Raw genomic sequence first — 12905 nt, forward strand, 5'->3', positions numbered from 1 at the left:
ATTTTTCATTTAAGTAAAAAGTAGCAATAGCACAGTATATAAATACTCTATTTCACAGTTTTACTACAGTAAAAGTACAAAAGCATCACATTACAGGATACCTTAAATACCAAAAGTGAAAATATTCATTATGCAGAATGGCCCACTTCAAAATAACTTTATTATTTTCATGTTATTGGATTATAATTATTGATTCATATCACTTTTATGTTGCAGCTGATGATGGTGGGGCTCCTTGTTAATTTAATGAATAATAATATGCTATAAATTATTTAAAATAAATGTGTTATTTGTTTATATTTTGTTTTATTAAATAACATGTAACTAAAGGACAAGTGCAAAGTTCAATATATGTAGGCCTATGTCCAAATTGTTTCATTCTCATTTAAACCTGTAACTGGTTTTTATTTTATTTTATTTTATTTTATTTTATTTTATTTTATTTTATTTTATTTTATTTTATTTTATTTTATTTTATTTTATTTTATTTTATTTTATTTTATTGCCACTTGGGGACCTCCAAAACCAGCTCTGCTTACAATGGCATGACTTATCTGTAAAACCAATTATACAAACTAGTTTGCAAACAGTTGCTTATTCACATCTCCAGCAGATATGAATTTGTTTATATCTGATTAATAGGTCCAGCATTCACTCTCTAATAGATCTGTTTTTGTTTTTGATGAATTTTAGGAACTTTCCCCTAAAAGAAATTGAAAGAAAAGCTGCTTAATTTTCACATTTCATTGCATTTGTTGTCGTTTCTGAAGATGAAAAAATGAATATATTGCACGAACCTAAAAGTTGGTGGCTCAGTTAATTTTAATATCATTTTATTTAAACCAGCACTAGTTCAGGAAGAGAAAACAGATCATTTCATGTCTGATGATGTTTGTTACAGGAACTTGATGAATGTGTTTCACCTGACGAGGAGGTGCAGGTTTGTGTTTCGATGCTGGCGTGGATTCAGGAGGGTGAAGGGGGATGATGGGGTGTTTTGTTACACGCTACATCCACATGTTTCCTGCCCTGGTCACTTCTACAGGGACCCCCTGCCCACCAAACCGCCTACCCTCCTCCTAACCAACACTTCCTGGAGGGCGCTCCACACCAAGTGCACCTCTGGAAGAAGAGCTGGAAACAGAAAACATTTTCCATTTTTCTATCATGCTTTTGTTTTCCACATTCAGCGTGAGGGGATTGCTTTGAACTCTGGCCCATTCAAAGACAAACATAAAAGAGGGTTTTTAAAGCAAAGGCAAATGTTTGAAGCCGTGTGCATTTTATATTCACGATATTTCTACAATTTGGTCTTAATGCGTTTTGTATCTGCTCAATACTACAAACTAGAGCAAAGGGAAGTTGCTCTCTGCTCACTGAATTCCAAAAACAACCAAAATCACATTTGAAACCAACTCTTATTTAATTCAACAGTGTTCACAAGCAAAAAGCTGAAAATTGTCTTGGCGCTGTTTCTGTTTATGCTCTGAGATCACAAGAGGGATTTCAAAGGTCGCTGTCCCACAATTCAACACAGAAAGAATGGGCATGGAGAGCGAGAGAGACGGGAGGGGGTGTTTGCACGTTCACTCTGCATTGTTGTGATTGAGACAAAAAAGGAGAGCGCAGCACAGATGCATTCTGGGCAGAGGAGAAGTTCACACAAGTCAGCTGAAACAAGAGGAAAACTGACTTAGACATGGCCGACATATAAATCAAAGTTAAAACAAATGCATTAACCTATGATTTATGACATATGTATGAATACCCAGATGGCAACAAAGAACCAACAAAGAACAAAACCCACACAAGTCAGAGCTATCAACATTTAAGAGGACATTAGTAAAGCTCAGAAGTTTGCCAATCAAGTAAATTATTATTTAATATAGTGAATAAAAAGCAGACAGTAAGTGTTGTGTGTACAAACATAAAAGAAAATGTGCTAAATGCAAAAACAACACGTTAAATGTCAAAAACACAATCTGAACATCAGGAAATAGTAAATGATGAGTTGATTTATGGATTAATCAATAAAATCTATTCATATTTTGATCATTTTTAACTATGTTTTAGTGTAGTTTGTACAGCTTCATAACTTTGTCAGATTGGAAGCTTTTATTATTATCTTTGTTACCAGAAATCAAACCGTTTTCAGGCTGCTGCCAACTAACACATTAAAGCCAACACAGTTCATCTAAAGTGCTTTACAAAGCAGAGAAAGACAGAACCAAAGACAAGAGAAAAAAACGACCATAAAAATCACGTCAATGACGATACAGACGAAGACTGCAAACACCTACAGGCAGGAAATACGGGAGCCAGTTTATGCGCAGTTGAATTTTGGCTCCTGAAAGCATCAACAGGGTGAGAAAAGTCTACAGACGGAGGAAGACCTGGTTTTCTGGGTTAACAGGAGCCTCTGGTCTGAGGTCTCAGCTGTGTGGTGTGAGGACAGGAGCTGCGAAACGTACACAGGGAAAAGCCATTTAATGCTTTGTAGATAAACAGCAGGATATGTGAGCTCACAATGACACACTCATCAACGTCCTTTCTGCTTTTCTGCTGCCGTGTCTCTGAGTTCTGGTACAGGAACAATAAAGCATTGGAGGTTTGCCAGATTATGCAGAAGCTTCTGGATACACCAGACGCTCCAGTGTGTAAGAAATAAAAGGGAGAGAATGGAGTCAACAGCCTCTGTGTCGCATTTGTGCTTCTCCTCAGTATTTTGGGCCCTTTTCCTTCGGACTGTGCCTCAATCTGTACGTACTGGTTTGAATTTTCTGCAACACAAATCTTATTTTATGGTGTTTCATGGTGCCCACTGAGCACCAGCTTGACTGCAATCTTCAGGGGCCCGGTGAGTGTCCAGCTCTTGGCAGACTGAAAAAGAGGAGGACACCGAGGACAGGGGAGGGAGGGGAGCAGGAAACAGTCCACACTTCCTCAGACAGGATACTGCGCTCCTCTAAGAGGCATCCTGGACTCTAATGCCTCAAAGGCCTTTCACAAAAACACACTTCTTTTCCTTTGACACGTTGCTGCATTGTGGAGAGGAGGAACACGCAGGCGACTCGTGAACCTGTGAGAAGAAAGCTCAGCATAAACTGAGCTTGAATGAAGCACCGGGGCGTCGAGGTCAGACGTGATGTTTGCTAACACTGTCCAGCAGATCAAAGTGTGATGAGCTGCTTTGAACAATCACTTACATATAAAACACAAACACCTGCTCAGAGGGAAATGCTGCAGCACACGTTGACTTGTAGTTGACAGGATACAGAAAAGATAAATACTGTTACACAAAAAACCTATAAGGTACAATACATTGATCTTTATCTATCTACCTGACACCATTAACATGCAGCTCAAGATAATAAATCAGTAATAATAATAATAAGAAAACATCAGATTAAAAAGTAAAACAGTGGCAGGGGATGAGTACTTTTGATACTTTAAGTAACTTTTGCTGATAATACAGTCATACTTCTACTCAGGTAAGGTTTTGAACGCAGGACTTTTACTTAAACTGAAGTATTTTCAGTGGGGCATTGCTGCTGTAACGCAAGGAACAGAATACTTCTTCTTCTTCTTCTTCTTCTTCTTCTTCTTTGTGACAGAGTTTACATTGTGTAGCTGTTGTACACAAGTAAAGAATCTTGAATAGAGCCGAAATGATCAGGTGGTTAATTGATTACTCAGATTGGTGTTCAACATAATATTAACGAGCAACTATTCAATCACGATCAAAAACGAGTGAATAATTGTTTAAGTCAAACTTCACTGATTGCAGCTCCTCAAATCTAAATATATTGGATAAAAAATGGACAGTTTTCAGTTTACTTTATTCAGTTTGTTTCTAAGGGGCAGTGTATATTAATGAACATCAATGTAAATATGCCACAATTAGCCAGGAGGCTACTTTAAATTTTATTTTATGTCTCATTTACTTTTCGTTGCTTTAATAGACAATGTATGTATTCCATGTGACTGGATGGTCCATGCTCTCATGTTGTCTCCACTTGTTATGCTCTAATGCTAATATCTGCTCACATTTATCCACGCAATTTCTAAGTTGTGTATTTCTCTCAACTGTGCAAGAACACTATTCATTATCCATATTGGCAACTGTGTTTTTAATAAATTGTATATATTGTGCAGATACATAAACCCATTATTTCTCAAGTGACATAGTATTTTCTCAAATACAACAGTATTTTCAAGTGCAATACAATACATATCATGTCAGTAGTTTCTCAATAAGACTACTAGCAACAGTACTTCTGTACGGCAGTAGGATTATTTGGCATTTACTATTTTTATAATCTGTAAAAAATATACATATACATAGTTGTTGTTTTTTTCTATTCCGTATTTTGTAAACTTTTATATTGTTATTTTTTGACTTCTTATGCCACTGTGTCTGCTTTCTGTAACCTGCAGGCTGTAACGACTAAATTTCCCCGGTGTGTGATCAATAAAGTCTTATCTTATCTCTTATGTGGTGAGATTCAGGTGCTGCCACCTGCTGTATCATTTTCCTGCACTGATTACTCACTCTAAAGACAAAGTTAAAAGCTATTCTCTTTGGCACTGATTAAAACGTATTTCACACAGTTACCTGGCATATTATTACATTTTGCGATTATTACGAATATCCTGGTGTTTCCTGCCTTCGCGTGTCATCCGGAACCTTTGCGACCGGTTTCCGACGGGCTCTTTTCTGTGTCGCACAAAACAACGTCCACGACCTGCGGAGCGGGAAGACGATGCGGAGCTCAGTCAGCTGGAGCGTTGCTGATGTTTTGTGGGCTTTTCTGGCTTTGTGCTTCCTTGTAGCTTTCTGCGCACACAAACTCTCATCATACCTGCCGAGAAAATATGAAACGGGCCGTTTGTACGTCTTATTTCAGGATCTTATTCGGTACGGAAAAACCAAACAACACCTCAAACGAGACGACTGGCTGCATGTGTTTGACGTCCCCAAAAGGTGACTGTTGTTTAGGAAACAACTTAGCAAACCTGGTAAACTATCATAATGAATTTATGACGTATTTATGTAGTTTATATGCTTGTAATACATTTAACAGATGTTTTAGGGACTCATTTCATTGTTACCATCTTAAAAGCTAACATGAGTTTATGCTAATGTGGTTGACGCTACACAAAAATCCTAACCTCAGCTTCTTTGTCGTCTTTCAGGTGGTTCTGGCACTTCTACGCCATCTCTGTGGGCTGGAACTGTCTTCTTCTTGGCCTGTACGTGAACGTCACGTTTCAGCAGCAGTCGTACCCATCATGGCTGACTGGAATATTAGACATTTTGACAGGTGTGCCGAGCCCTGACAGTGGAGGTAGGCCGACAGTCAAACTGTGTTAAAGCTTTTCCTGTTTGATTCATCCCGGTGCTGGTGTTCATACTGTCTGTAGCCCCACAGCTGTCGACTCTGCTGGTGCAGCTGCTGCTCTGTCTCCACTCCCTCAGGAGGCTGCTGGAGTGCCTGTTCGTCAGCGTTTTCTCTGATGGAGCCATGCATTTGGTGCAGTATGTGTTCGGTCTGGGGTACTACATCGTACTGGGGTTGACGGTGCTCTGCTCGGATCGTCTGGGAAAAGGTTAGACTGAAATCACTCTTCATCGTCTATTCACCGGTTCTGTGATGTGGAATTATTTTTGTGTTGTTCTTTTTTCAGGTACTGGAGCTCTCCTCTCTCAGCTGAACTGGTTTCATGTGGCAGGAATGGCACTTTTCGTTGTGGCCTCACTCATGCAGCATCAATCCATGGTCCTGCTGGCCAGGCTTCGCACGGGGAAGTCAGGTAAGCTTGTGCAGTGGCCTTTGCTTATAACCAGTGTTTCTATGTGTCTACACTACTGCTGACTATTTCCCAAAACACCACAGTTATTTGATTCTGTAGGTATACATACAGTAAGACAACCACTGATTTCCATCCTCAAGAGTGCAGATCAGTTTCCAACACTTAACGTATTAAAAGTGAGTTATTGTTGAGGGATAATTCCTGTAAAAAGCATGTTGATTTGAAAAATTGCTATGTCAAAGTAGCGGGACACTTAATGTAAACATATGCATAGTCCATCAAAGCTGCTTTAATTATTTCTTTGGGGGATTTTTTCTTTGGACAGCAGAGCAAGCTGAAAACACAATGCTGACATAGATGACTTGTTAGCAGCTCTTGAGAAATATATCTGGGTCTTCAGCTGCTAAATGCTTCTCTGCTGTCGACTGGCTGGTTGCTAATTGTGTCTGTCTGCTGTTTGTTGCTGGGCAGATAGTGAACAGTGAGATTTCCAGAGGTGTATCTGATGAAAACTGTTGGAGCTGCTGCTGATTCTCTGCAGGTTCATCAGCATGATGAATCAGTTAGACAGGGACTGATGTGTTTTCTGTTAGCTGTCTTTCTGTGGCGTCTTTCAGGAGCTGTGGAGACGCTGGCTCACAGAGTGCCAAAGGGAGGCTGGTTCGAGCTGGTGTCGTGCCCGCACTACTTCGCTGAACTGCTGATCTACGTCTCACTGAGCTTGCTTTTTGGAGGCCTGTCTCTCACCTGGTGGCTTGTTGTCCTTTATGTGCTCTTCAACCAGGCACTGGCAGCACAGCTTTGCCACGACCTTTATCTTAGCAAGTATGAGTCCTACCCAAGGCATAGGAAAGCATTTATACCTTTTGTGCTGTGAATAGTTTGTGTTTGCATTCCTTGCTATGATCTGACGGTGAAGGACTAAAAGTCACCGCTCTCAGAGTGCTGATTGATAAGGTGCTCTTGACAAAGTGAAACTGGTCAGCAAACAGTTGAATATAGTCGACAGTTCCAAAGTGCGATTGTGAGGCATGGCAGTGCTGCAGAAAGTATCTCCCAAAGCAAAAGTCTCTGCAGCTGAGAGCTGAGCTGTTTCATGGAGGCTGATGTGAAGAAATGTGGAATGCCACCACAAAACACTTGCTCATTACAAGATCTTATTTTTGTTATAATAAGGTACATACATGTAATAATGACACATTTTTCATATTACAATACACAAATGTATCTCATTGTAACTCATAAGAGAAGTTGTTAGAATAAGGATGTTTTAGATGTTATTTAATAATAAGAAGATCCCTTCAAAACGTGTGGAGGAATCAACTTGAGGCTTTGATTGAATATTTTTCTTTTTATTGCATCATATAATGTTCTTTTTCTAACAGCATACCAGGTTATCTTGTATAATAAGAAGTTTTGTTTTCTCAAAACACAATGAACGGGTATGTTGTAATAAAAGAAATATCATAAGTATATTGTACTCAAGTTATTTTGTTAAAACAAAAATCATCAATATGAAACTTTTTTCTCACGATGGAAACAAGATCCTGCTGTTGTACAAACATGAAGATGTTTTTTAATACTGTGCATATGGTTTTCAACAGCAACATAAAGCCAACTTTTATGTTTAATTCAATAAAAGAAACTGAGCACAGGAGTGGAACCTGTTTCATGTTTAATTACTTATATTTTGTGTATATGTGAGATGTACGCTAGGAGTTAAGAAATCCACTAGATGGCGATGGCACTGACTGTCAACCTGAAAAACTGATTTAAATAAATTATAAGACAGACTGAAAGTGTATGGAGCATATGTATTTTTGTATTTACATTTTTATTGTAAAATCATTACAACGTATTCAGACTTTTATAGTAGTCAGGGCTTCTTGCAACCACTGAATAAACATTTAGCAAGTTGCTTTAAGAGTTTATTAACATTTAAAGGTCATGTCTTTTTACTACTCGTAGTGTCAAACAAGCTTTTTTTGTGTTTGCTTTCGACGTCTTTCAGGAATTGAACCAATTTTCAACTATACTTATTTGATGTTACTGACAGGAAACCTGTCCAATCACTGAGCTCCTCTGTGCCTACGTCATCTAAATCGTAACTTCCGCCCTGAGCTGTATCTGTCGGTCTGATCGTGACGTGTATTACCGAGAAGTTCCTCAATTTGTGTCGGGTGCTAATATGAAGTTAGCCAGTTTTGTTGCCGATGATATGAAGTGATTCGCGGGGGACAAATTCAAGTCTTTCGTCCCTGTTTTTGAAGCAACCATGCCTCTCACGGTCGGCGGAGGAGACGGACGGGCCGTTAGAAATGTGATGTGCGTCTTGTTTCCGCTCGCCGCCGTGTTTTTGTTGTCGGTCGGAGTTGCTGCTGTTCCAGAGGAGCCCAAAGCTGCTGTCCAGGAGCAGCCCCCACAAGAGGTAACAGCCTTGACTTCATTATTACCAGTTAAAATCTTCTATCGTCGTCGGCAGTCGACAGTTTTTGACGCCGGTGCCTCTGCTGCTTCCTAGCGCCTCCGAGCTAGCTAGCACATGCTAACTGAGACACATATCACACTGTGTTCCGGGTGTAGCTCAGGCGGATAAAGTTAGTCTTTCTCCTTTAAATATGGCCAGCAGCGCGAACATATGATAGAAAGTTAAGATAAGGTGACAGACGTGTGGGTGTTAGCGTGCCTGGGCCACTCTGAAATTATGCGGCCGCCAGTTTTGTTTACATTCCCGTGATGTTCCTCAAACATGCGGCCTGACTGAAGCTAGCCGGCGCAGACGTGCGGCTCTGGCTGTATTTCTGTGGAGCCTGACTGACTGACGGTCACTGTGCTGCTTTTCTTTGCAGAAAGCCTCAAGTCCCCATCCGCTAGGCCCAGTAGTTTCTGAGGATGACCCCAGCAAAGGAAACCTGGGTTTCATCCACGCCTTCGTGGCCTCTATCTCTGTCATCATTGTCTCTGAGTTGGGAGACAAGACGTTCTTCATTGCAGCCATCATGGCCATGCGTTACAACCGACTCACCGTGCTGGCAGGTGCCATGCTGGCTCTGGGATTCATGACTTGCCTTTCTGGTTAGTAGAGGTGGATATTTTGGTTATGCATATAAGGGTTATTCCGCCATGTCCACCTGAGTGATAATCAAGTAATTTGTTGTGTCCATCCTCCAGTGCTGTTTGGCTTTGCCACCACCATCATCCCAAGGATCTACACGTACTACGTGTCCACTGCTCTGTTCGCTATCTTTGGTGTACGCATGCTGAGAGAGGGCCTGAGAATGAGTCCAGACGAAGGACAGGAAGAGCTGGAGGAGGTGCAGGCAGAGATTAAGAAGAAGGATGAAGAGGTAAGCCCACTTTTTACCCGCCCGCTTGCTGCGTCTCAGAAGACACTGTGGTGCTTGCACGTGCAAGGAGGCAATACCGAAACAGTTTTTTGTGTGTCAGCCTGAAATGAATTCAAATATAATGCTTCAATTAATTTTTTTTACTTGTATTTGGGGTATTTAAAAAGAAACTGGACTTATGTGAAGGCCATTTTTATCACCAGGCTGTGTGGGAGGATGGTGGTTTTTACTGTTTCAGCTCCAGCTGTTGTGGGTTAAAGTGAAGTTTTACAAAGCGGTCTGCTTTACATCTCAGGACCTGACCGTCTGATCCACCGTCACAGATGCTTTTCATTGTCTTGAGTATTCCTACTTTTTTGGGCGGCCACGTTTCTTTACCTTGTACTGTAAAATAAGTGAATTGTGCTGTTTTCCTATGTGGCAGGTGCTGCGTGAGAGGGGAGTGGAACATAATCCGCTCCACATTTCAATGTGCAAATAGAGCGTTTTTCAGTAAAACCAGTTTATGCTCTGATGTCTGTGCAGCTCCAGCGCTCCAAGCTGGCTAACGGGACTCCAGATGTGGAGGCTGGATCGGGGACCGCCATTCCTCAGGGCAGGTGGCACAGTATAATCTCACCCATCTTCATCCAAGCCCTCACCCTCACCTTCCTGGCCGAGTGGGGGGACCGCTCGCAGCTGACCACTATTATTCTAGCTGCCCGCGAGGTTTGTTGCGTTTGCTTTTAGAGCATTTTTTACTACTTAACAGCACATCAAGTGTGTGAATTTTCACCTCAGGTGGCCTCAATACTAAACAAACCTTTTGTTTATCTTTTTGAGACCACAAACAGCAAATGTCCCTGACTGTTAATTAAATATTCAGCAGAGGTGGTGTATAATTTTCTACAGCATCAACATGAAACTTTTTTTTTTAATTTCCCAGGATCCATTCGGAGTGGCGGTGGGTGGTACACTTGGACACTGTTTGTGCACAGGACTGGCTGTGATAGGAGGGAGAATGATTGCCCAGAAAATATCTGTCAGAACAGGTGAGAGCGTGCTTGGGTTATGTCGTTTGGATGTGTTTGGATTTGTTCAGTGTGTTTTCAGGATTACAGTCCGTCCTTTAAAAGTGTGTTTTTTAATCACACCTGCAGCAGAGGAGAGCTCCTTTAAAACTCAGTGGATCTCTTGATTTTCTGAGTAGCAGCGCAGCTCATGTTGAGAAGAAAATAACAGGAAGAGTTTGTCTTATGTGTTTAAATCTCCAGTGCTGGTGGGTTTCTGTCTAATGACACTTTGAGTGATGCTCGACCTGCCACTTTTTCTGTTTCATGACTGGACGTTAACAACGTTGGTGATACACCGGCGTCGTGCTTCCAGGCTCTGTGTCTTTGGGCGCACAGCATCACCTCACTGCCTCCACTTTAGATTATTATCCATTCAGTAGTTCTCACATAGCTCAACAGTGTTCTGTGCACATTTTTGGATCATCTTGTTTAGTTTTTAGGAAAAGAGGAGTTAAGGAAACTTTAGTGACTGAGCCTCTGGTTTAATCTTCCCTTCTTCTGTAAAACAAGGTTCATATACTTAGGTTGTTTGTCTCATGATCCACCCCATAATTAAAACACTGTTTTTTCCCCTTGTTTTGCTTCCATAGTTACAATCATCGGAGGAATTGTTTTCCTGGCGTTTGCTCTCTCTGCCCTGTTCATCAAGCCAGAAGCTGGATTTTAATTGGACGAAGGACTTTCAGGTTAACGCTGTACATACGTGTAAGATTTGATCCGGTTGCAGTAGAGAGAGTGTGTAGCTGTGACTCGGTGTGTGCGTGTGTGTGTGTCCAACAGAAAGTGTGACGTGCTGAACAGAGAGCTAAGGTCCCGTCCTCACCTCCGAGCTGGCCTCTGCTCCACGGCCGTCTGCAGCTCGGTCCGTTTCCTCATCAAACACTTCGACATTATTTTATTAGCTCTAATAACATTTCCCATGGGGGCTCACCTGTAGTACGCACCAGAGCCTCGTGGGAGGTGGAGCTGCTGGATGCTAAGTCATCAGTGTTTCATCTTTATGAAGTACAGAAGTCTTGAATTTCTTTTAGAACAGAGAACCGTGGAAACTTTTCATGAAGTTTGATGAAGTCGAAACCTTGATCATGACAATGTATTGAGTTACAGAGGCTAGCTGTGGGGGGGGTGAGGGGGCAGCAGGGCTGTACAAGAGGTGAGAGAGAGAACAAGACTGGATTGTTACTGATTGCTGCCCTCCAACCCATCTGTGAAAGGCTGCGTGTCTCAGAAACAGCCCGACATGCAGCACTTTCCTCCCACACAGGCGCCCTTTCAAAACCTTTGCCTTTTTTTTTGTCTGTTTTTAAATGTTAAATTGTCTATTTTTGACCATTTGACACGAGCCCTGTGCCATCAGGGGACTGTCGACAGAGTCTTAACCGCCGACTGTTTGTTCCACCTTGACACATCCAGAAATCATGACCCAGTTACTGGAGATAATCCACAGAGCTCGCATGCGTCCGCTCTCTTAACCCAATCTGACACTGCTAGCTTGGAGATTAGTTTACAGCTAACCAGCGCTGCTAGCTAACGTCACAGCTCAGCCGAGGAGGACGCTGTAAATGTCAACATCCCGCTCCATCGCGAGCCTCTCGTCCACAAGGAGATGCTCGCTCTCTGCTGCGCAGTGATGCGGCTGGCGGATGTAGTTCTGTAGAAAGAAAGTAGTTCCTACATGAAACGGCTCACAGCGAGGTCTGTGGATTATCTGGAGGTACCGGATCATGATTTGTGGAAAGAGATGCTGCTCAGTTTTTCCCTTTTTTTTGAGCAACACGAGTCTAGTTTCATTATATTCAAGAGAGGGCAGATACTTCTGCAAAACTAGACGGATGAAGACCCCAACAGGTAAAACTGTCCTTTGAAGTCACATAAGAAGTGGGCCTACTTTATGTAAGATTTTAATTTCCAGCTGTGAGGAAAGACTGAAAGCTGAACCAACAGCACATAATTAAGAAGCAGATTTAAGATGAGCTTTTTATTTGAGCCAGAGAGCCTCAGACAGGAGCAGCTGATTACAGAGCTGAACCACAACTGAACCTCTGCATCCAGGTGGATGCACCGCAGCTTTGAAACCGCTCCTCTCCAGAATGCTAATGGCATATTGGAGGTAATGATCAGGGTACTTAGATTTCCTGCTTCCACTTTCGGGTGCAGATGGTGATCAGAACGTGGATCGGGTCAGAGAAAGGCCAGTAACCGCCTCCACAGATTCTCCCACACAGGTTAAGTCTTCCTCGGTGATTCGAGCCATTTCCAGTGCGAAGCTCACTGCCTCCACTCTCCAAATCACAAAATCAGCGACTGCGTCAGGTACAGAACAGATGAGTCACCCCCATGTGCTTTATCCCACAGCTAAACCGACAGTGTAAGTCACTCCTCCTGCCATAAGCAGCCGTGGCATTCAAGCCTGCGTCTCACCTTTTATTTAAAACTATTTATTTAGCTTCATCTTCTTTTCTTTTGTTGAAACATAAAATTCGAGGTGCAGAAGAGGTCACTACAAGCAAGGAATGGAAATATTTTTTTAAGTGAACAGGCTCAAGCTGCATTGTCAATATTTGACAGGCTGTGCCCAGCTGTGAAATACTTCTGTTTGTGATACAGAGCGGTTGAGATGCCTATAAATCTGAAATGCTCAATAAAATGTTTCAGGGGTTGTCTGATTTCTAAACCCATCATTTGCACTGTG

The 12905-nt window shown here is 41.8% G+C and overlaps 2 protein-coding genes across 2 annotated transcripts; both read left to right on the plus strand.

The window, feature by feature from the left end:
• Positions 1 to 4679: 4679 nt before the first annotated feature.
• Positions 4680 to 7608, plus strand: srd5a3 (steroid 5 alpha-reductase 3). Its single transcript, XM_070961148.1, has 5 exons — positions 4680 to 4984; positions 5197 to 5348; positions 5425 to 5610; positions 5689 to 5814; positions 6432 to 7608. The coding sequence occupies exons 1-5, from the start codon at positions 4764 to 4766 to the stop codon at positions 6689 to 6691; spliced, it is 945 nt and encodes a 314-aa protein (XP_070817249.1). The 5' UTR covers positions 4680 to 4763; the 3' UTR covers positions 6692 to 7608.
• A 312-nt stretch (positions 7609 to 7920) lies between these two features.
• Positions 7921 to 12889, plus strand: tmem165 (transmembrane protein 165). The gene is made up of 6 exons (XM_070960114.1): positions 7921 to 8242; positions 8664 to 8889; positions 8986 to 9161; positions 9687 to 9869; positions 10087 to 10192; positions 10804 to 12889. Exons 1-6 carry the CDS (start codon positions 8090 to 8092, stop codon positions 10878 to 10880), a joined length of 921 nt encoding a protein of 306 aa, XP_070816215.1. The 5' UTR covers positions 7921 to 8089; the 3' UTR covers positions 10881 to 12889.
• Positions 12890 to 12905: the final 16 nt, after the last annotated feature.

The sequence above is a fragment of the Chaetodon trifascialis genome, chromosome 4 (genome assembly GCF_039877785.1).
Source record: "Chaetodon trifascialis isolate fChaTrf1 chromosome 4, fChaTrf1.hap1, whole genome shotgun sequence".
Lineage (NCBI taxonomy): Eukaryota > Metazoa > Chordata > Actinopteri > Chaetodontiformes > Chaetodontidae > Chaetodon > Chaetodon trifascialis.